At 46.4% G+C, this 23,738-nt stretch overlaps 1 protein-coding gene across 1 annotated transcript in view; it reads right to left on the reverse strand.

Annotated features, from left to right (window-relative positions):
• Positions 1 to 22,360: 22,360 nt before the first annotated feature.
• The window catches only part of LOC103668475 (protein transport protein Sec16B), a 38,760-nt gene continuing 37,382 nt past the window's right edge, over positions 22,361 to 23,738 (reverse strand). Inside the window, exon 25 of the mRNA XM_008696725.2 lies at positions 22,361 to 23,438. Within this exon, the coding sequence (XP_008694947.2) occupies positions 23,367 to 23,438 (72 nt within the window). The 3' untranslated portion in view covers positions 22,361 to 23,366. The remainder of the gene's footprint in view (positions 23,439 to 23,738) is intronic.

Below are 23,738 nucleotides of genomic sequence, written 5' to 3' on the forward strand. Positions count from 1 at the left end.
CAGATCAAGCCTTCTGGTGATGGAAGAACACATCGAGTTCTAGATGTTTGAGGAAAGGAGAATTCTTAATAATTATTGTGAAATCACTGGCTGCCTTGGATGGCACATATACCACTGGATAAAGGCCACTTCAGGACCCCACACTGTCTTTTAATGGACAAAAATGTTACCAGTGTCAAACAGCAGAAAAGAATGTATCCTTTGGGGACATAATATCTCATTCAGTACACAAGCTCTGAAGTCCCCCCGCCATGTTTTTATTTTCTGTTTTCCAGTTCTGACCCACCTATCCCACCTTTCTTTAGCTGTCCTTTCCAGCCTTGGGCTCCCCTTCCCACCCATCATGGCCTGCTCAGACCACCAAGTCCTCAAGAGCTTGCTGTTCTTAAGGCACCCAGCATACCCTCCACCCACCCTGTGCTCCCAACTTTTTCCAGTATGGTCACATCTCCCAGCCTGTGAGCTCTTTGCTCTCACAGTCTCCACCCCTCCTTAAAATCGTTCCCTTCCCGACTCTCCTCCCATTAGACTTTGACATAGGTACATGGCTTCTGGCTGACTACAATTTCTAGCACCAGGCATCTCCCATCACCTTGAATAAGGTTCATCACTCCTGTCACATAACCTACCTCACTGTCCCCATGAGGGGAAAGAAACCGTGACATCATCACTTTATCCACTAAGTTCCCGTTGACTGAAAGTAACAGAGAATTCCAACTCAAAGTGTCTCAGGAAATAAGAGATGTACAGCTCCACCGATTTTGACAAACCAATGACATTATTAAGGACCCGGATGCTCTTTATCGTTCTTGTTTAGTCATTCTTGGGGTGCTCCCTTTGTCCTTAGGGTTGCGAAGGAAGCCATCTCTTCCCTGGGTTACACCGGAAGAGTGGGGACACTCCCAGAAGCCCCAGCAGACTACTCACATCTCATTGGTTAGCACTGTGTCACATCTATATCTGAGCAGTGACTGGCAGGGAGAACGGGACCACCATGACTGGCTTAGACAGTAGCGCCCAGAGCGTGGTCTTCAGACCAGCAGTATCAGCATCATGGGATACAAATTCTCTGACCCCATCCAGACCTATGAAAACAGAAACTCTGGGGGTAGAGCCCAGCAACTGGTATTTTAATAAGCCCTCCAGGAGATTCTGGTACACATTAAAGTTTAGGAACCACTGGCTGAGACCAAGCAAGATTCGCTTCTTGTTAAATCCCACCTCCTTAGAAACATGTGGTTATGATGAAGGAGGGCGTATGTGTAAACAAAATCAGGGTTCTTTCACGAAGAAGAAAGGAGTGATGAGAGAACAGAGCCAATGTTATCTGCTATAATCACTGTGGCAATTTTTTTCCCCTTTTGACTGGAAAAGCACCCTTCCCATACAATCAGCTTTAATTGCATATACTCTGTAACCATTTTATGGGTGGTTCAAAAAATATTCTTGGATATCCTGAGAAAAATTTCGGCTAACTCTATTTCTACACAATATGCAACAAAACAACAACCCTTCAGCCACGCAAAGGTTTCCTGTTATCCTTGGAACAATTCTATAGGTGCAAAGAGCCATTGTCGCTACATTATCATTTTACAGGTGGGAAAACTGAAGCTCGGAAAAGAGATTCATAGAGCTAGCAAATCTCAGGGCCAGGGTTCACACTATAGATCTTTTGGTTCCAACTCTCTCAGTCCTTCCACGATGACACTAGCTGCGTCCCAAGTAAACATGGGTAGGCAGACATGGCAGTGACCCAATGCAAACTGGGTCAGAACTCTGCTGGGGAATGGCCTCCTGCAGTGAATTCTTTTAGGGAGAAAGCCAGGACCGTTTCGATGACTTTTCATCTGCATGGTCACATCTGAGACAAGACGTTGGAATTCCAACTACAAGAAAATCTGACAGCTAGAAGAAACGGCAGATTTCCCCATCACTATTAATTGTACAGCGGAGAGATTTTGCATGCTTCTGCCCAAGAAAATGAACATTTTCATTAATACCATAGATTTGATGAGTGACCTAAAGTTCAGCAAAACAGATGCTGCCTTGATCACATTGAAATTACATAAGAAGATAGTTTTCTTGAGAAAATCCAAAAGATTTTTTTATTTTTGTAAGCTAGAGATATGATTTTTAAGTCCTAAATTTTTTTAAAAAGGCACACACAATACACATTCAAATACATTCTAACAGTGGCTTTTCAGCTAGGGGACCCAGGCTGTAGTGTTTTCGAACAGCCATCAAACCAGGAGCTCAGTCCCCAAAGATCACATGGGGTTCCTGGAGCAAAGGAACTCGAGAAACGGAGCCATCATGTTTCTCAACCCCGGGGACCCCAATCTCCTAGTACTGTAGCTATTCTACAGTCCTGTCAGGAATTCCTTTCAGATTCTGGGACCACTTTTTACTAGAACAAGACTGCCTGAGACGGGAATCCTATGAGCTCTCTCACAGCCCAGGTCAACCCTAGGAGATCCTCAAGAGGGATCCAGAGACCCAGGGAGCAGAAAATGCCATGTATTTGGATATTTCCAAGAGAAAAGGACTTTTACTGGGAAGACATGTAAATATTTCAATGGAAACCCTGAGGAGATGACAAAGGTGACACTGTCCTGATGTCTCTTGTCCTAGGATTCTCCAAGGGAAATGGTCACCTCCAGATCCTCTACTCCTGGCCCTGCTGCTGATTTTCTTCTTGCTTGTGTGGCCTCAGTTTGCCCAAAATGATGGTCTCTGAGCTCTGCAGTTCTATGAATCTGCGCCCGACCAGCTCTCCAGCTCCCGATTTTAGCATCGCTCCCGCCTGACCTGGCTGAGATCAAATGCACCTGCTTTCCAAGATGCTGTCAACAAGGAGAACTTTCTTTCTGATAAAGAAAAAAACCCTGCTCCAGCTCCACTGGGTCCTGGCCCATCTGCCGGGTCCTGTCCCTGAGGGAAGCCGAACATCTTCATGCCGGAATCCGCCCCTCGGCCCCGCAGGAGCACTGGAGTTCAAAGCCCCAGAAAGAGCTCCGCCTAAGCTGGGTTCATGACTGCTTTATCATTGTTCTGCTGAGCAGTTACCCCCATGCCAGACAAGTCAGAACAAGCCTTCTAAGCCGTGGGGATGGATGTTTGCAGGAAACCCATGGGAGTTATTAATATTCATGTTCCTGTCACACTTTTGCAAGCAATGGAAGCTTGTTTTCTGTAACACATCATTAGGTGAGGAAGACAAGTGACCTCCTAGAGTTTTTAAGCACAAAGGGTGGTCGCCCAAGACCCAGAAGGGAGTGAGGGAAAAGCAGACAAGGTGAGGAGGTTGAAGGTGTTAAACTTTCTCATTTTGGAAACTCCCAACAGACCCCGTCAGTGCATGCAGACCTTCGCAGGCCCCTGCAAAGCAAGCAGTCATGGAATGTGGGGCTGTTCACGGTCTCTCCCCTCTCACAGAGGATACCAGGACTCGATATGGGGTGTCTAAGGCCACGGCTTTGGAGAGCACAGAGTGGGGAATTGGAATATCTGGGCTGAGCCATCGTGCCTGCTTTAGGGCACTGGAGGGACCTCGGACTCCGGATTCAAATGGCCGGGAGTCACGAGGCTCCGAATGAGAGCACTGGCCGAGCTCAGTGCGGGAGGGTCAAGGTGTCCAGCAACCAAAAGAGCCTGAGGTCAGTGGAGATAGGCAGCAGAGCAAGGCTGGCGCCAGGTCTCTCGAAGCTGCCCCTCCCCACTCTGGGGATACCCACTTAAAATGTGAGCTGCCTCACACGCCCCACTCACACCTCAGGACACTTCCCACGCTCTACTCTAAGTAGGTGTGTGGTCTCTCCGTGCCTCTGTGTCCTCGTCTGCAAAACGGGCCAAAGAGCAATCCCTCATTTTGTGAAAGAGTTCGAAGAGTTAATACTGCGTACGTGAACGTGCTTTCGACGGCAGCTGGTGCACAGTACGCTCCCTTAAATGTGAGCTCTCTGCTGCCCCAAAGCCCAGCACCGTGCTCGGCACGATAAATACCTCGGGAATGAATGCGTCGGGGAGTGAATGGTCCAGTCTGTAATCCTGCGCGGTCGGAAAGTTCTCGCTCCACCCGCAGGCGGCACAGTCAGTGCTTCTTGATGGCATCAAGGTTAATCCGTTCAGTAGATAATTATTGATCGCGTGCTCTGGGCCAGGTGTGGTCCTAGGTCCTGAGAATTCAGCAGGGGGCAGACATCCCATGACTCCTAGGCCTCGTGAAGCTTGCCTCTCATGAGGAAGGTAAAATACGTCATCGTAGATGCAGATCTGTGCTCTGGAGAAAAACTAAAGGGCAAGAACGTCAGGGAGCGGGGTACTCAGTGTAACTGCCGGGGGCGGGGGGGTTCCTGCAGTCAGCCCAGGAAGGAAGGATACCAGCTATGAGGATGTTGGGAAACAGCCTTCCACAGAGAGGGAACCGAAAGTGCAAAGACGAGCTCATTTTCCCTGTGCTCTAAGTGGTGATGCCCCAGGGACCACTGTCGCAGTCTTAACTAACATGGAGAGGTCAAGCCCCTGAGCGGTCAAGGTCAGTCGTACCGAGTTTTCCACAAAGGTCAAAGCACTATCCAATAGCAGCAGCCCTTTATTAACTAAGGCACGTTTGTGGAGTGAAACTGGGTTTCTCAGTCTGATGAGGAAGGGACACTGAAATATATACGTAGGTAGTGCCTAGTACTGTACCTGGCGCGTTGCAATTGCTTTATGCTTATTCATGTTCTTCCAGGCTGATTCCCTCACCCTCCTCAACTCCCACTCTTCCAAAATGCCGCAAAGGAGGAGAAACACTGGAGGGGGTGGTCGTTCTGTTGCTACCTGGGGGCATGGATGCGGAGGGGAAGAAAGGGATCATCGGCCATTCCTGTAGATTCTCTGCACCCTGACTGTGAGCAGCTCTTGAGAGTGCCCATCTCCAGGCTCAGGAGGATGCCCAGCAGAGGACTCGCCACGTAGTAGGTACTCAGTAAATGCCTGAGGCGAGAACAAATGGAAACGACAGCGCGGGAACTAGGGTCACGGGGCACGGTGCTGTCGTGCGCTCGTTCCCATGAGCCGCTCCAGGCGTCTGCGGCAGCACGAGCTCGTGACTCCCACAGCGCGAGCCTTGACCGAGACCGAACATCTCAGGAGCTCAACTCTCTTGCTGCCTGGCGTGGGCACTCGCTCAAATGCCGCCCGGCGTTTTGGGTGGTGAGTGAGTGGCAGCCCACGGAGGGGGTTTGGGTGATTTTACTGCAGTTTAGCTTTGTTGGCATTTAGATAAATCATCCCCTTCTGTAATTTTAAACTTGAGCTCAGTGTTCTCAGAGACGATATAAATTATTAAACAAAGGAAAGCAGCTCTGGCTTCAGATCAGATGGCAATTAGCCTCACCTGGCACTGAGAAAGGTCCCTTCCTGTGGTCCACGTGTCAGCATAAGGAGCTTACAGTTTGGCAACAACGCTCAAGTTCTGGCTGATATTAATCTCAGATGTGCCTGGAACCTAGAAAAACTAATTGACATTCACCCCAACTAAAAGAGAACAAAAAAAGAAGAAGAAAGAGAAAAAAAGAAAATCTTGATATAAGAACAGAGAGAATTTACATTAACTGCTCATTTTCTATGTACCATGTAGGATACAGATGTCTCATTTTGATTTTCATATCATGAGGAAAGTGCTACGATCTCTGCTTTGCATGCGATGAAACTGGGGTTCACAAAAGTGAAGTAACTCACCCAGAGGCACACAACAGAAGGAGCAGGGGTGGAGTCTCGATCTGCCTCCTACGGAGCTGCCTGTCTGGGAAGAAGGCATGGGACCCCACAGGCAGCCACCGAGTATACCCCAAAGGGCTCGTGGGCCATGAGGAATGGTGCCCCGGGAAGAGTTTAAACCCAGGCTACCCACTCTGAATGAGTGAACTAGGAAGGAGAAATGAGTCTTCACACATCAATGACATCAGAACTCTTTCCACCCCAGGAGAAGGCAGAGATGTTCTTTATTACGAACTGAGCACAAGTCCTGAGGTCCTAGGGCACAGTTTCTCAGCGTCGTCTTCACTCTGGTCTCCCACTTCTGCATGTATTGTGTCTTCCCTATTAGATTATAATCTATGTTATATGCGTAGGTATAGAGATGGAAATATAGATCTTATATTCCCCTTCAATGTTCGAACCAGCCTCATCCCCAACACATACTTAGTCAATATTTGTTGAATGAATATTCTCATATAAAACATATGGAAGCGAAAGATCATAATTGATCCACCTAAATCGGGTTCAAAAAAGAGAAGCCTTAAAGCATTGATTTTTTTTTTTTCTGATTCCAAAAGTAAATCCCCTCTTGGAATTCAGAAAGTGGTGGGAATTATTGACACTGGAATATGGGGAGGGGGAGGTTGAATTAATCAGGTATCAAAACAAAAATCTGTATTTACCTAAGAGTCCCTCTGCCCCTTCCAGGTGCCTCGTACAATGAACGATCTTCTCAGAAATGGGGAGGGAGGTATTTGGTTTAAAAAGGCAGATAAAGGAATCCAAAGGACGCCATCAGAAAGGCACGTAGGGCTCCCAGGTCAGAGTTCTAACTGGTTAGACAAGTGTTAACAGGATGAAGAGCAGAGGCTGCAAGGCGAAAGACCCTCAGACCACCCCGACAAAAATGGAACCCTAAACAATGAAAGCCAGAAAAGCAGGGAAGAAAATACTGCTTCAAAGATTCCTTGTAAAACCCTTTTACCCATCTGGAGAGGCCACACATACAAACTGACGGGAATGTTCCCAGGCCTTGCTCACCTTCCAACAACCACTGCTGCCAACCACTGCGCCCTTGCTCCTCGGCCACCTGCTCGGTGTGACACGAGCCAGAGATTCCAGCTGAGCATCCCAGGACCATCAAAGTTCACATTAGCCAGGTGACTCCGAGCCTGAGGAAAGAGCCAGCTCAAACATTTCACTTGGGATCGTGCCAAAAGCAGCTGCCCAAATAACAGCCCCATAACCAGCTCCAGTAAGATGGTCCCTCTGGATGAGAAGGGTCACTCATGCTGCCAAGAAATGGGTGCCATGGCAGTGAGAAATAGTCAGGTAAAAGACACTGACAATATGATAAAGTCTACATCTTTCTTCCTTGGAAATTTCAAACCTTCGAACAAAGACCTAGAGATGTCCTCTAACACAGCTCCTCTCTGCCAGTCTATAACTAACTCACTTTTGTAAAATAGCTAGAATGTATCCAACATCCGCTATGTGCCCAGCACTCTTTTAAGTATTTAGGAGTATTCATTTTATGCAAAAAAAAAAAATTTCTATGACGTGAGAAATATCATTACTCCCATTTATGGATAAGGAAACTGAGGGCCCAGAGGGTTAACTTACCCAAGATCACAGAGTTCCAGACCTTTCACTCCTACCTGCTCCATTACACTGTATCTTATGTTAGGATTGAAGGGGAAGCCTCTTAGATTTTTCTCTCACTTGCTGTTATGGACACAGAGTAACGTGTGTGTTCCTAAGGATTTATCCAATTCAGCAGAGCCAATGAAACCTCATTCAGCACCTGCAGGGAGAAAAATCAGGGTTAGATGCAAGGGCAGGCTCGCCCTGGTGGTGGGACTTAGGGCTCTCCCCACTGCACCTCTGTCCCTGCATGTGGGACATGGCTTCGGACACTGCTGTATCATAATGTAGAGTGGGATATCCTGCGCAATGAACAGGAAGTTAGATGCTCTTGCATCCCTGACCTGCTCTCTCTCCTCCTTACTTAGTCCCTGATTTTATTTCCATATTGTGTCCTCATATCTGGTTAAATGTGATGACTTAAGCCTCCAGCTTCCTGCCAACTCCCCTCTCCCAAGTCTCTCAGGGGCATGACTTAGGCCAGCTCTGCTCTAGGCCATATTTCCCTAGACCTTCTCTCTGTTAGATTCAGTTGTCCTGGGCCTCTACCTTCACAGAGAGTGGTAAAGACTTGGAGGCGGGCCTCGGAGAAAGGAACCTAGGAAGCTAGTTTTTAGTCCAGTTTTTGAGCTCTTCAGGAGGCAAAGAAGACACCGTGACTCATATACGGTGAAGCCAGCTCACCAGGGCCATGAGTTCCTCACGGAGGTTTTGGCCAACACCTGTAGTTATCAATAGTGTGCTACTGTCTGGCCATGTCCTCCACGCGGATCTGCCTCAAAACCAGTAGTGGTGAAGAGGGACTGATTGAGAATTCTGGTTTTCAGAATTTTGAAACCTGCCATGTCTACCTCCATCTTGGAGACATCTTAGTGACATAAGGATCAATGAACCGTGGTCCTTCTCTACCACCAAGGAACTTATAATCTAGAGGGGATGTAGACTTATATGCAAGGAGTCAGGTGTAAGGAGGCGGAGAACACACGGTCTACCCGAGAACATAGAGGGGGGCATGATGGATTTCAACTAAAGCAATCAGAAAAAGCAACCTGGATTAGCAGGATTTTGTAGGCAAGGGAGGGGGGCACATTCCAGGTCAAGGGAACAACATGAACGGGGACTACGAAGCACAGAAGGCATAGGGTTTGGAGAATATCAGCGATTGAAGCATTGGTTGTAGGAGGAGCTCAATGAGAGATGAAGCTGAAACCAGGTCATAGAAAACCTTAAATGTCATATTAAAGGACATGGTCTGTGTCCTTTGACAAATAAGCAGACATTCTAGGTTGAGTATTTATTCTCTGAAGACTTTCACCTACTTCTCTCTTGAACTCGGGACTAGCAAATCCAGCTGCGTGGACTTGGCACATCACTCCCTGTAATTCCCATACACATCTCCGCCCTAATATGTCCAAACCAAACTCTTGATCTTTTCCCCACATCCATTCTTCCTGTGGTCTTCCCCATCTTCCTCCTGCTAGACCCAAAAACCTAGGTTTTACTCCTTTGTTTCTCTCACATCCCATAGCCACCCCATCAGCAAATTCTAATAGTTTGACCCTGAAAGTCTATCCAGAATTCTACCACTTCCCACCACCATCTCCACAGCTACCACCTTGGTCCTATCACCATGATTTCTTACCTGGATGGTGGCTAGAGCATCCTGTCTCCAACCCAGAGTCTAGTCTCCACCCAGCAACCAGAGTAATCCTTAGAAAATGTAGGTCAGGTCATGTGTGTCACTCCCGTGCTCAAAACCCATCAGGAGTTTCTCTCTCATTTGGAGTAGAAGTCAAAGACATCCTATATGACCTGCTCTTGCCGCCTTCTCTGAGCTCTTCTCCTACTGCCCTCTCCCCTTGCTTCACCCCTAGTGTGCTGGCTTCTCAACTGTTACAAACCAAACACACTACCTTAGGACCCTTACACTTGCCTGGATCTTGAGATAGGAGACTACTCTAAATTATCCAGGTGAGCCCAATGTAATCAGAGACTCCTTACAAGGAGGAGACACACACAGAGAGAGACCTGCTAGAGAAGAGGGGAAAGCCATGTAATAATGGAAGTGAGGCTGGAGTGATGTGGCCACAAGCCAAGGAATGCAGGCAGCCCCCAGAAGCTGGAAGAAGCCAGGCACAGAGCCTCCCTAGAGCCTCTAGAAGGAACCAGCCCTGCTAACACCATGATTTTAGCCCCCTAAGACTCACCAGGCTGCCGGCTTCCAGAACTATAAATCAGTCTGTTGCTGGTTTGAGCCACCAAGTTTGTGGTCATTTCTTACAGCACCGAGAGGAAACTCATATAACCAGGGAACCACAAATGTCTGTCACAAGTAGAAAGGACACTGGACAGGGATTACTGGATCTCCTTTTACACTTAAAATTCTAAGAAACTAAAGGGCCTTTAAAAAAACAAAATCATTATAGCCTCTCCTGCTTCTGGCTTCTTCCGTGGCAAGATGGTAGAGGCGGAGGCCAGCTTTGCGCCAGTCCCTGTCGACTCAGCTGGTCCTCTTTTGTAGCAGAAGCTTCAGCAAACACAATTTCCAGACCTGACATCGAGAAATCGTCTTATTTTATAAGAGCATTAGCTTGCCTAGCTTTTTCTCTCTTTCTCTTTTCCCTGATGGGAGGAGGAGAAAGAGAAGACTTCATGCCCCGAAGTAGAAATAATTACCTCCAGGACGGCAAGACCGCGTTCCCACTGCTTATGCCATTCTGATCAAAGTCAGTCATGAATTAAGCGCAAACTGTAGCCTTCTATTCACTATTTCTTTAAATAATCTTTCTGCCTCTCCCCTTTGAGGAAAAAAATTTAAAAACTGAAGACTAGCATTAACCATAATGATAATGTTTCACATTTATATTCTCAGAGAGCATTAGCGTCATTAGGCCGTTAATGCATATGACACTTCTCTCGGCGAGGCAGGTCAGTCCTGTCATTCCCTTTTAGCGACAGGGATCTGGGGTCTGTGAGACTCAGCCCTCACTCGCCCAGTGTCATCCATCAGTCACAGGGCAAGGGCTGGAAACCAGGTCAACAGAAACTCACATCTCCCTGTCAGGTGGAGAACCATGAGTGGCCAACAGCCTCCAGAAGAGATCGTGTTTTCAAAAGAGAAAAAAAAAATTCTCGATTAATAACAGGACTCGAGTCATGTGTTCCTATTCTTAAGGAGAGATAAGAATGAAAAACACAGAACAGACGACAGTCTAAAAACCCAGGGCTAGGCTGTGCCGCGTAGACGCTAAGAGCTGTGGGAATTCAGAGGAAGGGGACGTTGACGGTGAAGGTGTGTCTATGCGTAGCCTTCTTTTCCCACAGTTCGCACCAACTAGAATCCTCATAGCTCAGGGAGGAGCTCTGCACTGGCACAGTGCGGGCACAGATACGGCCCACCGAAAGACAAAGCCGCAGCCACATCTGAAAAGAATGCATTAGACATCAGTATACCGGCCTGTTCGCTCCTCCGTTACAGTGACTGACCCGGATTTAAGAAATCTCCTGTAGCTTAGTGATGGCATTACTACAAGACTCATGTGACCCAGCCTGGATCCCTGTTCCGAAGAGACAAGACGGAGAGGTACCGTAGGACTTGACTTGTCTTACCATTTGCTGAAATGAACTAATATGTTAGTCTCACTCAAGGCCGCTAGGTGATTTCAGTGAATTTTTTTTCAAAGGGACAGAGAGGAGTTCAACCAATGGTTCCAGACTTTGGGATTTCACAGAACAATTAAACTTCCCCTCCCCCAACCAAAAAAAGTGAGGGACTCGGAAACTTTTTGGGCAAGTAAAGGCATCTTTTAAGTGCTATTGTCTATTACCATAATTTTATAAAAGAAATGGCATTTCAATGTCAAGTAACGTAGAAGAACCTAATCTCAGAAATCTAACAAAATTCACGTAGCTCTATGAAAACACACTCCATTGTGCTTGTTTTTCTCCTTACATCGGAGGCTGGAGAAAACTTTGCCGTGTTCTGGCCACAGCTGCAGACCCGCGTTTGGGAATCTCGGCGTTGAACGCCCCTTCCGTCTCTGCAGCTCGCAGAGATCTCATTTGCCACTTTGCCATTTGTGCGCAAATTCGAGGAAAGCTGTGCCATCTCCCTAGGCTGCTTCGTGAAGCCACAGTGACAGGTAGACTGTGCCTGCAGACAGTGGTCACGGAGGGGACACTTTTTTTTTCCTTTCCTTTTCTTTTTTGAAGTTCAGTTGGGGAACAAACGCTTTCATCCATCTACCAACCCACTCGTTCATTCCTCCATTCAACATTTACCGAGCACCTCCTAGACGCCAGGGTCTATTTTAGGAAATGGGGAGGCAAAGAAGAGTTTTCGAGACCTCCTGATACAGCCATCACGGAACAAGGGAGACCAAGTTGCATAAGGCAGCCCCACCGCCCGTAGGCGCGCCAGCGTCTCTCCAGGCAGAGTCAGAGCTGAGGGGCTGCGGGAACGGGGAAGGAGGGGCCGCGTGCACGTGCGGCGCCCACCAAAATTCCATTTCCATTGTGCACGCCCTGGTAACGACGCTGACAGCAGGCATATCTTCAGATAAGGCAGACAATGATACATCCCACTGTTCTAATTCTGGAACTGCTATGCCACCTCATTAATATGTGAAAATGTGTTAAAAAGCTGCTGATAAACAGCTGCACAGAGGCAGAAATAGTGGCTCCCATCACATTTGCAAGCTTTATTGGCTCTCAAACATGGCATGAGAAACGAAGCTTTGCCTGCATGTATAAACTGGGTAATTTGCTGTAATACTCCACTTTATTGGTAGACATTTTGCCATCTCATGTCTCCCCAACCACAGTTTCAGGACACTTCTGATTTACGCGGTTCTGTTAACGGCCTCTTTCTTAGAAAGAACTGTCGTATCGACTGGCATAGTTGTTTTAAAATTCCGATTTATCAATAAAACGGAAGATTGACTAGCTTCCATGCATTGCACAATTTCTAATAACGGAATTTCTATTCACTCAGAGAGCATTTGATTAAGGAATTAGACGCACGTTATATATAAATCAACGCTGGCCCCGAGTCAACTGAGGCCACGAAAAGCGCATTTCTCAGGCAGGAGGAGTAAAATTTTATCCCAACCCAGGATCGGACCGGGAGTTAGCAAAGAGGCTTATCTGAAATGTTAAAGCCAGAGCAGACTTTCATTTCTCCCGACACTGCTTGCTCCCCAAGGCCGGGGCACAAGCCCCAATTTACCTTACCTTGGGGATGGCTCTGCTCCGTATTTCTCTAGCTACACTTCCCGCTGGAGGAAAAGTCTCAAGTGAAGCTCAATTCCAATTACCCCCTTTCTCCCTCCATGTCTCCCCTTTCACATGGCAGATTGATGGCCTCCTCAGGTGCCTCCCGACTGCACCCGGAACAGGGGACAGCAACACCGAGCTCGCTGAATTGATTTCCACCGTGTCCCTATTTAGACCAGCCCGGTGCAGGTGATTTTCATCACTGACCTCCCTTCGGCCTCCCCCACCCCGCAGAGGAATTACAGCCTGTTGGGGGACCTTCTCTTCTGGATAAATATTAAACAGCCAGCTGGCAGCTGCTCTTTTCCTTCTGGGTTAGGGATTATGTATTTGTGTAATTTTTATATTGTGTTTGTTTTCTTGGCAAATGGCGTACTTCTCATTATTGGGTGGCATGGTGGGGAGAGGAAGGTTGTAACTCTAGGGGCATGTTCTGCTTGATAAAAGGCAGATAATAAAAAGGTGGCTTTTTTTTAATGCACAGAGTGCAAAAGTATATAATTTAACTAAACGCGAAGAGCCTTGGATCCTACAATTATCCAAGCAACATCCAAGCAGTGCTTAGAGCGGGGTAACTTAGAAATGGGATTTTCTTTTTAGAAGAATTTCGATGATTCTGTTGGCACATACATCTCCTTTCACCTAGCTCTCCTGGACCCTGTCCGCACCCCCACCCCCTGTAAGAGCACAAAAACAGGGTCTGGGTCAGTGTGTCCCACGTCTAGAAAATGTGAATGTTTCCTGGCAGTGCCAAGAGTAGGAGACCTTAGAATTGCAGATGCAGAAGGATTAAGTTAAAGCCCTTGGTTTAAAATCTGACCTAATTAAGACACTACCGGGGCAAAGCGTTCCAACAGCAATTACACAGGTTGTAAAGGGGTGAAGTACATTTTAAAACCAAGAGATGTTTCTGCCAAAATTATGCACCCCTGAGGGTCGAATGAGGAGTAGTTAAGCAGGACATCACTTGCCTTGACCTCAAGCAGGGGCACCTTGCTTCCATCAGCTACCATAAAGGCTGCCTGCCTAGGGGTCTCTGCAAGGGGCACCGGGCTCCCTCTTCCAACATCTATCATCTCTCCTACGGACAGTTTCTCCAAAGCTGCAATGTCCTCTCATTTGTTTTGGGGGGGTTTTTTTGGTTGTTTTGGTTTTTTTTTTTTTTTACATTTACTATATACCAGGACCTATCTTAGCTTCTAAAGATGCAGAGAGGGATCAAATTCTAATAAGATGAACCCACACAGCAGCCTCTAGGCCAGAAGTCATTTGGGGGCATTTTCTTACAAACAGTTTTGAGGTTCTCATGATAGGAAATTATTTATTCAGGTCTATTTTGAATTTTGAGCCCTTATTAGGCATAGGCGTTATGCAAGGTGCTGGGAATCGAAAGATGAGTAAGTTACATCACCTTGTCCCTGAGAAGTCACAAGCTTAATGGAGAAAATAGACATGTGCATAAACATACAAGATAATGAGTAATATCCCTCAGCTGCAGATAAGAAATGGAGGAACAGAGATTCACTGTGGCTGAGACTGGGAACAAGGTTCAGGGGTCCTGCTGAGGTTTGCAAAACAGGCACGACCACCTTAAACTAAATGAACACGATGTAAGGACCTTGGCTCTGGAGCCAGACGGCACAGGTTCAAATCCCTGCTCCTCCATGTACTGTGTGATCTTGAGGAAGTTACTAGACCCTCTGTGCCCTTATTTCCTCTTCTGGGAAGGGAAGCTAATAAATCCACCTCTTTGTGTTATTTTAAGGATTGAAGAAGAGGCACCAAGCACAATGCTTGCCCAGTCCCCTCATTGGCTGTGCGATGTTATACAAGCTATTGGAACTCTGTGCTTCGTTTCTACAAAATACTCACTTCGTTGTATGATGAGAATTTAATGAAAAGCACATGTAAACTTACACTCTTATATCAATGTCTAACATGAAATATTATTATTACTGTTGTTTTTGTTACTACAAACACACCCCCAATGCAGTCATTTAAAAAAGCTTTACATTTTAAGTTTTCATATTCAAAGGAAAAGCTCATCAGCCTGGGAATCAGAGCTTTAATTAAAGGGATTTAGGAAAATTGATCAACCTCTCTGGGCTGTGGTCTTTTCATGGATAAAATTATCTCTTCCAGAACCTTCCCCATCACCTCCTTCCTAGGAGGCAGAACCAGGGTGCAACACATAAACAGCTCCTGGGGCAACAACTACGCTAGGACATGCTTGGTGACAGCCTCTCAACTCATCTGTGTGCTCTGAGAGCTAGTACTTAACTTTCATTTATCTATCCCATGGGAGGTCCTAAATAAATGTTTGCTGAATGGCGGATCGGAGGTTTTGACTAAGGAGTTTGGGGACATTGAGAAATTCAATTAACTTACTTCAAGTCACCAGGTTTCCTAGTGGGATGCAAGCCTAGAACTGAAAGTCGTCTTTACTTTTTTTAATTTTTTATTATGTTATGTTAGTCACCATACAGCACATCATTATTTTTGATGTAGTGTTCCATGATTCATTGTTTGCGTATAACACCCAGTGCTCCATGAAATACGTGCCCTCCTTAATACCCTTCACCAGGCTAACCCATCCCCCTACCCCTTCCCCTCTGAAGCCCTCAGTTTGTTTCCCAGAGTCCATAGACTCTCGTGGTTCATTCCCTCTTCTTTTTACCCCCCTTCATTCTTCCCTTCCTACTCCTACCGACCTTCCTGCTATTTCTTATGTTCCATAAATGAGTGAAACCATATGATAATTGTCTTTCTCTGCTTGACTTATTTCACTTAGCATCATCTCCTCCAGTCCCATCCATGTTGCTGCAAATGTTGGGTAATCGTTCTTTCTGATGGCTGAGTAATATTCCATTGTATATATGGACCACATCTTTATCCAGTCATCTGTTGAAGGGCATCTCGGCTCCTTCCACAATTTAGCTATTGTGGACAATGCTGCTATGAACATTGGGGTGCATATGGCCCTTCTCTTCACTATGTCTGTATCTTTGGGATAAATACCCAGTAGTGCAATTGCTGGATCATAGGGTAGCACTATTTTTAACTTTTTGAGGGACATCCACACTGTTTTCCAAAGTGGCTGTACCAACTTGCATTCCCACCAACATTCCCACCAAAGGGTTCCCCTTTCTTCACATCCCCTCCAACATTTGTTGTTCCCTGCCTTGTCAATTTTTGCCATGCTAACTGGCGTAAGGTGGTACTTCAATGTGGTTTTGATTTGAATTTCCCTGATGGCTAATGATTTTGAACATTTTTTCATGTGTCTGTTAGCCATTTGTATGTCTTCATTGGAAAAGTGTCTGTTCATATCTTCTGCCCATTTTATGATTTATTTGTTTCACGTGTATTGAGTTTGAGTTCTTTATAGATCTTGGATACCAGCCTTTTATCTGTAGTTTCATTTGCAAATATCTTCTCCCATTCCGTGGGTTGCTTCTTTGTTTTGATGACTGTTTCCTTTGCTGTGCAGAAATTTTTATCTTGATGAAATCCCACAAGTTCATTTTTTCTTTTGTTTCTCTGCCTTTGGAGATGTGTCAAGAAAGAAGTTGCTGTGGCCGATGTCAAAGAGGTTACAGCCTATGTTCTCCTCTATGATTTTGATGGATTCCTGTCTCACATCGAGGTCTTTCATCCATTTGGAGTTTATTTTTGTGTATGGTGTGAGAGAGTGGTCAAGTTTCATTCTTTGCATGAAGCTGTCCAATTTTCCCAGCACCATTTATCGAAGAGACTGACTTTTTTCCACTGGATGTTTTTTCCTGCTTTGTCAAAGATTAGTTGCCCAGAGAGCCAAGGGTCCATTTCTGGGTTCTCTATTCTGTTCCATTGGTCTATGTGTCTGTTTTTGTGCCAGTACCATGCTGTCTTTGTGATCACAGCTTTGTAGTATAGCTTGAAATCAGGCAACATGATGCCCCCAGCTTTGTTTTTCCTTTGCAACATTTCCTTGGCGATTCAGGGTCTTTTCTGGTTCCACACAAATTTTAGGCTTATTTGTTCCAGCTCTTTGAAAAATGTCATTGGTATTTTGATCGGGATGGCGTTGAAAGCGTAGATTGCTCTGGGTAGCATAGACATTTTAACTACGTTTATTCTTCCGATCCATGAGCACGGAATGTTTTTCCATCTTTTTGTGTCTTCTTCAATGTCTTTCATAGGTGTTCTGTATTTTCTAGAACATAGATCCTTTACCTCTCTGGTTAAGTTAATTCTGAGATATCGTATCGTTTTTGGTGCTATTGTAAATGGGGTGGATTCCCTAATTTCTCTTTCTCCAGTCCCATTGTTCGTGTATAGAAATGCAACTGATTTCTGAGCATTGATTTTGTATCCTGCCACATTACTGAATTGTTCTATGAGTTCAAGTAATTTGGGGGTGGAGTCTTTTGGGTTTTCCATATAGAGTCTTCTTACTTTTGCTACAATGCCTTCCCCGAGACTACAAAATCAGCCTCAACAGAGTATAATTGAAAGTGGTTGTTTCCTTTGCAAATAGTTCTTTATTTTAGGGGGCTTGACATCAACTACCTTTAAATTGCAAACTACTCTAGTGCATTTAAAAACTGATTTAGCAAATGCCAGTGTATCTGCAACTTGTTGGCAATATACCTATTACACAAAGCACGTGCACCTGGATCCTGACTCAAGATATTAACTGACGTGCATTATCGGAACGGCTAACAGCATCTGTGGGCTGAAGGGTTGTTGCCGTCTGCAAAGAGAAGCTGAAAAATTACATTAAAAAGTCATGAGTGGGAGGCCCTGCTTTCTTCTTTAATTCATGGGTATTTTTTTAAATATAAAAAAAAACAGCAATGAAATCTTGAAGCCCAAAACTCAAACTATTTCTGCTCCAAGACAATGAGGTCTCCTTGTAATCCCAAATCATGATTGTAAAGCACAAGAACAGTGAAAAAGTAAATCAAAAAATAGTCAGTGATCATCTTTTACATTCCCAAATGGGCTCCTAGAACTCAGAGACAAGTTTTTAAAGTCAAGACGTTTGATTTCTAAGAACCCAGTTTTCAGGAACATAAGAAATGAGCTAAAGTGTTCTAGCCAAATGTCTGGATTTATTAATGTAGGACTTGTTACATCCTATTCGAGTCAGTGGGATTCCACGGGTATCTACATAGTATCAGCCACTTGGATGATACTTAATGAAGAAGCTTCTGAATGATCCTCTCTTGGGAACAAACAGGAATTGTGAAGAAGAGGAAAGCAAAGGCAGGGGTGGAGCCTAGGTGAAGAGATACATTGAGAAGGCATCTTCCCGGGATGGTGGACCCGTATGTCCACACACACGCACACACAATCACACACGTGTCCCAGCCGGGACCCTGCCCTTCAGAGAGTTCCACTGCGAGAGTCAGAATCCTGCAAAGGGCAGAGAGAAGCCAAGGGGATTCAGTGTGGCCATCTGGCAAGTCGAAGTCAGATTCTCTCTCTTTCAGATGTCATTGCTCCCTCGTACTTGGGTTCCCAGCGCACTATGACTCTTGTTCCTGCAGACCTCGGCACACCCACGACGTCTTAGCGCCACTTCAACCGTTGGCTGGCAGATTTGCTATGGACACACGAGCAGTGAACTGAACTTTGAGCTCAGCCTATGAGAGGTGGTACAATGTGAACATATTACATATTAGCCCCCAAGTTAGATAGATGAAACCCCTCTATTATTAAGGGATATCAAGGTGCTAAGTTCTTTGAACATGTTTTTAAATATAAAAGTTCTTACATTATGTAGTAATTTCTATGTCCCCTGTCTCCTTCAGTAGACTATGAGTAGTTTAAGTGTCAAAACTATCTCACTGAGGGACACCTGGGTGGCTCAGTCAGTGAAGCATCTGTCTTCGGCTCAGGGCATGGCCCCGGGGTCCTGGGATCGCGTCGGGTTCCCTGCTCAGCGGGGAGCCTGCTTCTCCCTCTCCCTTTGCTGCTCCCCCAGCCCGTTCTAATAAATAAATAAAAATCTTTAAAAAAAAAAAACAACCTATCTTGTTGGGAAAGCCATACAGTGTCTGAAATATCATTCAATTAATATTTGACGAATAATGGAATAAAGGTATCTATGTCCAGGGACAATGTGGCTAAACGCCCAGGTTCTGGGCACTTGATTCAGACTACGTGGATTCTGACCCCCGCTCCCTCCTTCCTGGCTGTGTGCCTTTGGACAAATTGCTCAATCTCTCTGGAGTTTCCAGATTCCCCATCTATAATATGTCACGATAGTACTAGACACCTCACAGGATGCATTCCACAGTACCTGACACAAAGTAAACACTAAGTATTATTACTATTACTGAATTCAGGATGTCTGGCCGCTGAAGCTCCCAGAAAACTCCAAGCCTTTAGGTGGTTTTATCCCCAATTCCAGTCAAGAAAGCCCCATTTGGTGAACCTTCATTTCATAAGCTGAGACAGGATTGAATGGCCTTCCAGAATGTGAAAGAGCTCTGGGCACAGGTGGTGGTGAGCAGCTGTTCCCCATCTCCGCTGAGGACCAGCTGAGAGTCTTAAAGAGCCGCACGAGTGATTTGGGTATAAAGTATTAGGAGCCGCTTCCTAATGTGGGAGGGTGTGAAAGTCTGGGCTGCCTCGAGGGCAGCCGTGGAATCCCCATCTCTTGAGATTCATTAAAAATTGGATACTTAATCGGCTCTAAGGTGGATACAGACCAGGGAAGCACCTCACGGTCAAGCAACAAGCAGTTTGTGCGGTCAGCCCAGCCCTGCTGCTGTTGACCTAGTTCCCGTGAAGAGCTGGTACCTGGAGATTCGCGCAGCAAGGAAGAAAGTATGGAAAGCAGACTCTTCTACTTGGTGAAGTGTAATAAAACATTTTAATGTGCTGTTAATCCTCATTCAGAGTAACTTCACATCTCACTGAGAAACTGTTTCTGGAGGACGCTGGCAGGATGGGGCCAGTCTCAAGCGCAGTAGTGAGCCGGCAGCACTGGGGCCACGTGGAACCGCAGCCTGCGGTGTGCAGATCATGGCATGTGCCATTTCCAGCTTCAGATGGCACACAGAGGGGAGAAAGGTCCCTTCCATTCCACTCTCCGGGGGGGCTGGGGGGGGCTCCCAGAGAAACTCTCGAGTGCAGGGACCCAAATTACACACCTATCGTTCTTTTCAAGCAGAAGACTGTTTTGCGTATTTCCTCTTGGGAGGAAAATATTCCGATTTTAGTGAAGAGGTGATGCAAGCTCCCGCTCTTCGTCTTGGTTGCCCAAAGGAAGAGAGCAAAGAGAAAGGGAAAAAAGAAAAAAAAAAAATTTCTGGGGGGGGGGGGAAGAAAAGCTCGCAGAGGCTTTGATCCTTTGCAACCTAAAGCTTGAGTTAAGGCTGAAAGGGGAGGGCACACAGGTGACTAAGGAAGCCAGGCCCGTGCGCAGTTTTATAGCCGCCTAAGGGGATTAGGCAGAAGCCTGGAATGGTGATGTGTGATAAAGACACGTAATGGAATTTAACGGTTTGCTCTCTTCCAAATTACTGAACATTAAGTTCAAATGTTTTCATATAAATATTATATGTATATTGCAGGATCTCGTTTGCACATCACCACTCAGTTTAAGGAAAATGTAACTTCTTTGTTACATGTATTCTTCCTCCAAGCTCATGCCCCATTGAAGACTAGGGGCGAAAACGAACTTGCCCATTGATAATGTCGCAGGCTCTTCTCTTTCAAGCAGGGTCTCTTGGTAAAGCCCTCCCGTAGAGAATTCTGCTTGTTCTCGCTCCCCAAAATGGCTCCTGGTGATGGGGAAGCAGGCCTACGGGCGGCTGCGGTGCAGGGGCCTGGCCCAGCCCTGCCCTGCTGGCTGCTGGCGCACAACCGGTCCCTTGTGGCCTGGAGGGACGCTTTGCCATCATCCCCTGCAGGCATCCACATACACCAGGCTGCAGGCAGCTAGCAGCTCGGCCTCAGGCCATGGCCAGCCCTGAGGCCAAGCTGCTACGACTCTCCAGCCACGCACATAGGGCAGGTTGCCAGGCCCGAGCCAGCTTCTCCTCCAGGCTGGCAGCCTTTCCTGAGCTACGGATGAGGAAAGGGCCCCAAGCCCCGTGCTCTCAGGCTCCCCATCTCCAGCAGTTCTGCTCATAGCCTGCTCTGCTCCCCAAGCTTCCGCTTCCTAAAGAAGGAAACCAATGCTCCCCACTCACAGCTGCACTTGCTTTCGCCACAATTGGTTTTAACCAGCTGAAGCTGTGGAAGGATCAGGACCTTTAGCAAACTCACCACCATCACCACCATGAAAAAAAGCTGATAAACAACCAAGAACTCTGAGTGACCTGGGTCATCAGACCTTGCCAGCAGCTGAGAGCCCTTTCCTGCCCGATGAACACGAGGACTCGTTTCAACCAACCACATACAGATCCGTGGATGCACTCTGACCTGGCAGAGCACAAGCTGTCAATCGTGAATTAGCATAAATATCATGACCTCCCTTTCTAGTGCCGAAAGCCCCCCGACTTGCCCTCAGAGATGTGCCCTGCTGTGTGTCCCTTCGCCTAAGAGGTAACTGAGCTCAGTGCTGGCTCTGCTGATGCTTCGGTCACTGATTTTCCAGGAATTATCCCAGTGGGAAGAGGAAGTGAATACACAGACATCTGACATCTTTGCCTTCCTCTTTGGGCCTCCCTCTCCTCCTCTAAAGAGCGTCTTAGGCCTTCCCTCCTGTTATGGTTCCCAGGGGCACTAAGCCACATGCCCTAGCATTGGTGGCAGAGAGGACACAGGAAGAGAAACTAGCTTAGTAATAAGGACATCTATTGAATAGTAGGGGTCTTTCTTTAAGATTTATTTAAGAGAGCATTTACATGCACAGGCAAGCAGGGGGAGGAGCAAAGGGAGAGAATCTCAAGCAGACTCCCTGCTGAGCGAGGAGCCTGATACAGGGGTCCCCCCTGAGCTCACGGATGTGAGCCAAAACCCAGAGTCAGATGCTCAACAGACTGAGCCACCAGGGGCCCCAAGAAGTAGTCTTAAATGATTATATCACGAACGAAAGATCCAGAGTTCAATGTGGTAGGCAATGAGACAGTCTGGGTTGTACTTATTGGATCATTTACTAATTCTTTTCTTAAAAGATTTTATGTATTTATTTGAGAGAGAGTGAGAGCACAGAGAGAGAGGGAGAGGGCGAAGCCGACTCCCCCGTGAGCAGAGAGCCTGAAGAGGGTGAATTGTGGATGCACTGAGATCCAAGTCAAAACCGTTCCGTTCCTCCGAAACTCGCACGCGGCTTCCGTAGTACCGCCACTGGGTGTCAGCGCACCAAACCGAAGGAGCCCGGTCTTTTGGGGGAAGTAAGGTAACGACGGCATTTACCGAGGGCCCTCTCAGTCCAAAAAACACTTACGCATACATTTCCTAATTTAATCTGAGAGATGAATAAACTTTTTAGAGAACAGAAAATGCAATATTTAGTTAATGGAGTGACTGATTTGCATCAGAGGCGCTTTTGTCCATATTTTCTAAATTGAAAAAATAACATTAGAGTAGGCTTGGAAGTGAAGAGGATCAGTCCCCAGATTCTTCGTTAACAAAGGGCTCTTTCCAGCTCTACGCACCTTATCACACAATGAAACCATTATTAGAAGCACTTCAGTGTAGAGAGTGCTCAGTGTGCCCTCTCCCTCTGCAAAAAATCAGCCAGAGACAAGCATTTGCTATAAAACTATCTGGTTTAATCGCCATCAACATCAGACTGTAGTACCTTAGAGTACAAAACCTGTATGTACAATTACACATAGAAAAACCTTCTTTGCGAGGAGCAATTTTCAGCAAATCTGACAAACAGCAAGAGTCATCCCTATTTTGGGTTTGAAAAGAGAACTGGAAATTTCCAAGATGTCCCCTCCTCCCTCTGGCTCCAGGGACCCTCCCAACGTCCATTTGCAAAGGCCTGAGGTAGGAAGGGCGGTATTAACACTATTGGGCACTCATTCGCCTCTCATGGAAGGGGTGGATTTTTGGGAAACATTTCCCATCATTTATTACACTGATGTTCCATCCATCTGCATCATTAGGTTCAGTAGTTACCATGACAATATGATGCCTACAGCAATCTAACTTGATAGCCAGATGCCAGAATGTGAAAAAATAGGACCAGCTAAGAAAGTGAGAGAAATATAATTAATCTGAAGCACATAAAAATGTGCACAAAACTAGGACCAAGAGGGAAACTGCTGAAATGTCACTGAGGAGGGAGTTCTGCTGGGAAGCAATAATCAAGTTTCAGTATATAAACTTCGCTAACTAGAGCCGGGAACTGGTCTATAACTAAGACTGAGGAATGCGTCAACGTTAGTCACGAATATCGCTCTGGGCACCTCCCTCAAATAATTTCCTGCCACAGAGCCCACCAGATTTGCCTTGATTCCAGCCGAGGGGTTCTTTGGCTTGACTCTCCTGAGGATCTGAAGGCACCATCTTGAATGCTCCCGCCATGGCACCCCGCTCACCTCCAGTCTGCTGTCCTTCCCAGCTTTTCCATCCGACGTGGTACTAGCCATCGTTCTGAAGCTACTGTTCAGAGACTGGACTGAGCTGTGTCCTGGAAGAGCCTGTTGCTTCCCAGTGGAAGCAATAGGCCAGCACAACCCTGTTGGGGGCCCCAGTATGGCAGAGGGGCTGGAAATCAAGGAAGGAGACCAGCCTGGGACGGGTGGCTATTCTCATAATTTCTGGGTTGGATAGCGGCGCTGAGCGAGGCGATTCGGTCGGTTCAGGCTAGTAGCCAAGGAGAGCTGGAAGAGAACAAAGGTTGCATGAGATTATAGCCCCAGGCAGGACTCCATCCAGGGCTGGCTGTTTGGGCTGAGCTAGGGTATCCTGAGTCTAGAACACTCAAGCTGCATTTGGCTTCCCCTGGGGATCTTCTAATTATTTACTTTCACCCAACACCTGCACTTCTTAAATATGGCAAGAGAAATTCAATTTTATTAAGAGGTGAGGCCAAATGGGTACATTAGAGCAGCCAATCTACCCCAAGTCACTGAAGGGCAGGGAGTTCAGCTTCTCTTGAAGTTTGCAGTGATCCCCTCACC

Source organism: Ursus maritimus, unplaced genomic scaffold, assembly GCF_017311325.1.
Source record: "Ursus maritimus isolate PB19 unplaced genomic scaffold, ASM1731132v1 scaffold_2, whole genome shotgun sequence".
Lineage (NCBI taxonomy): Eukaryota > Metazoa > Chordata > Mammalia > Carnivora > Ursidae > Ursus > Ursus maritimus.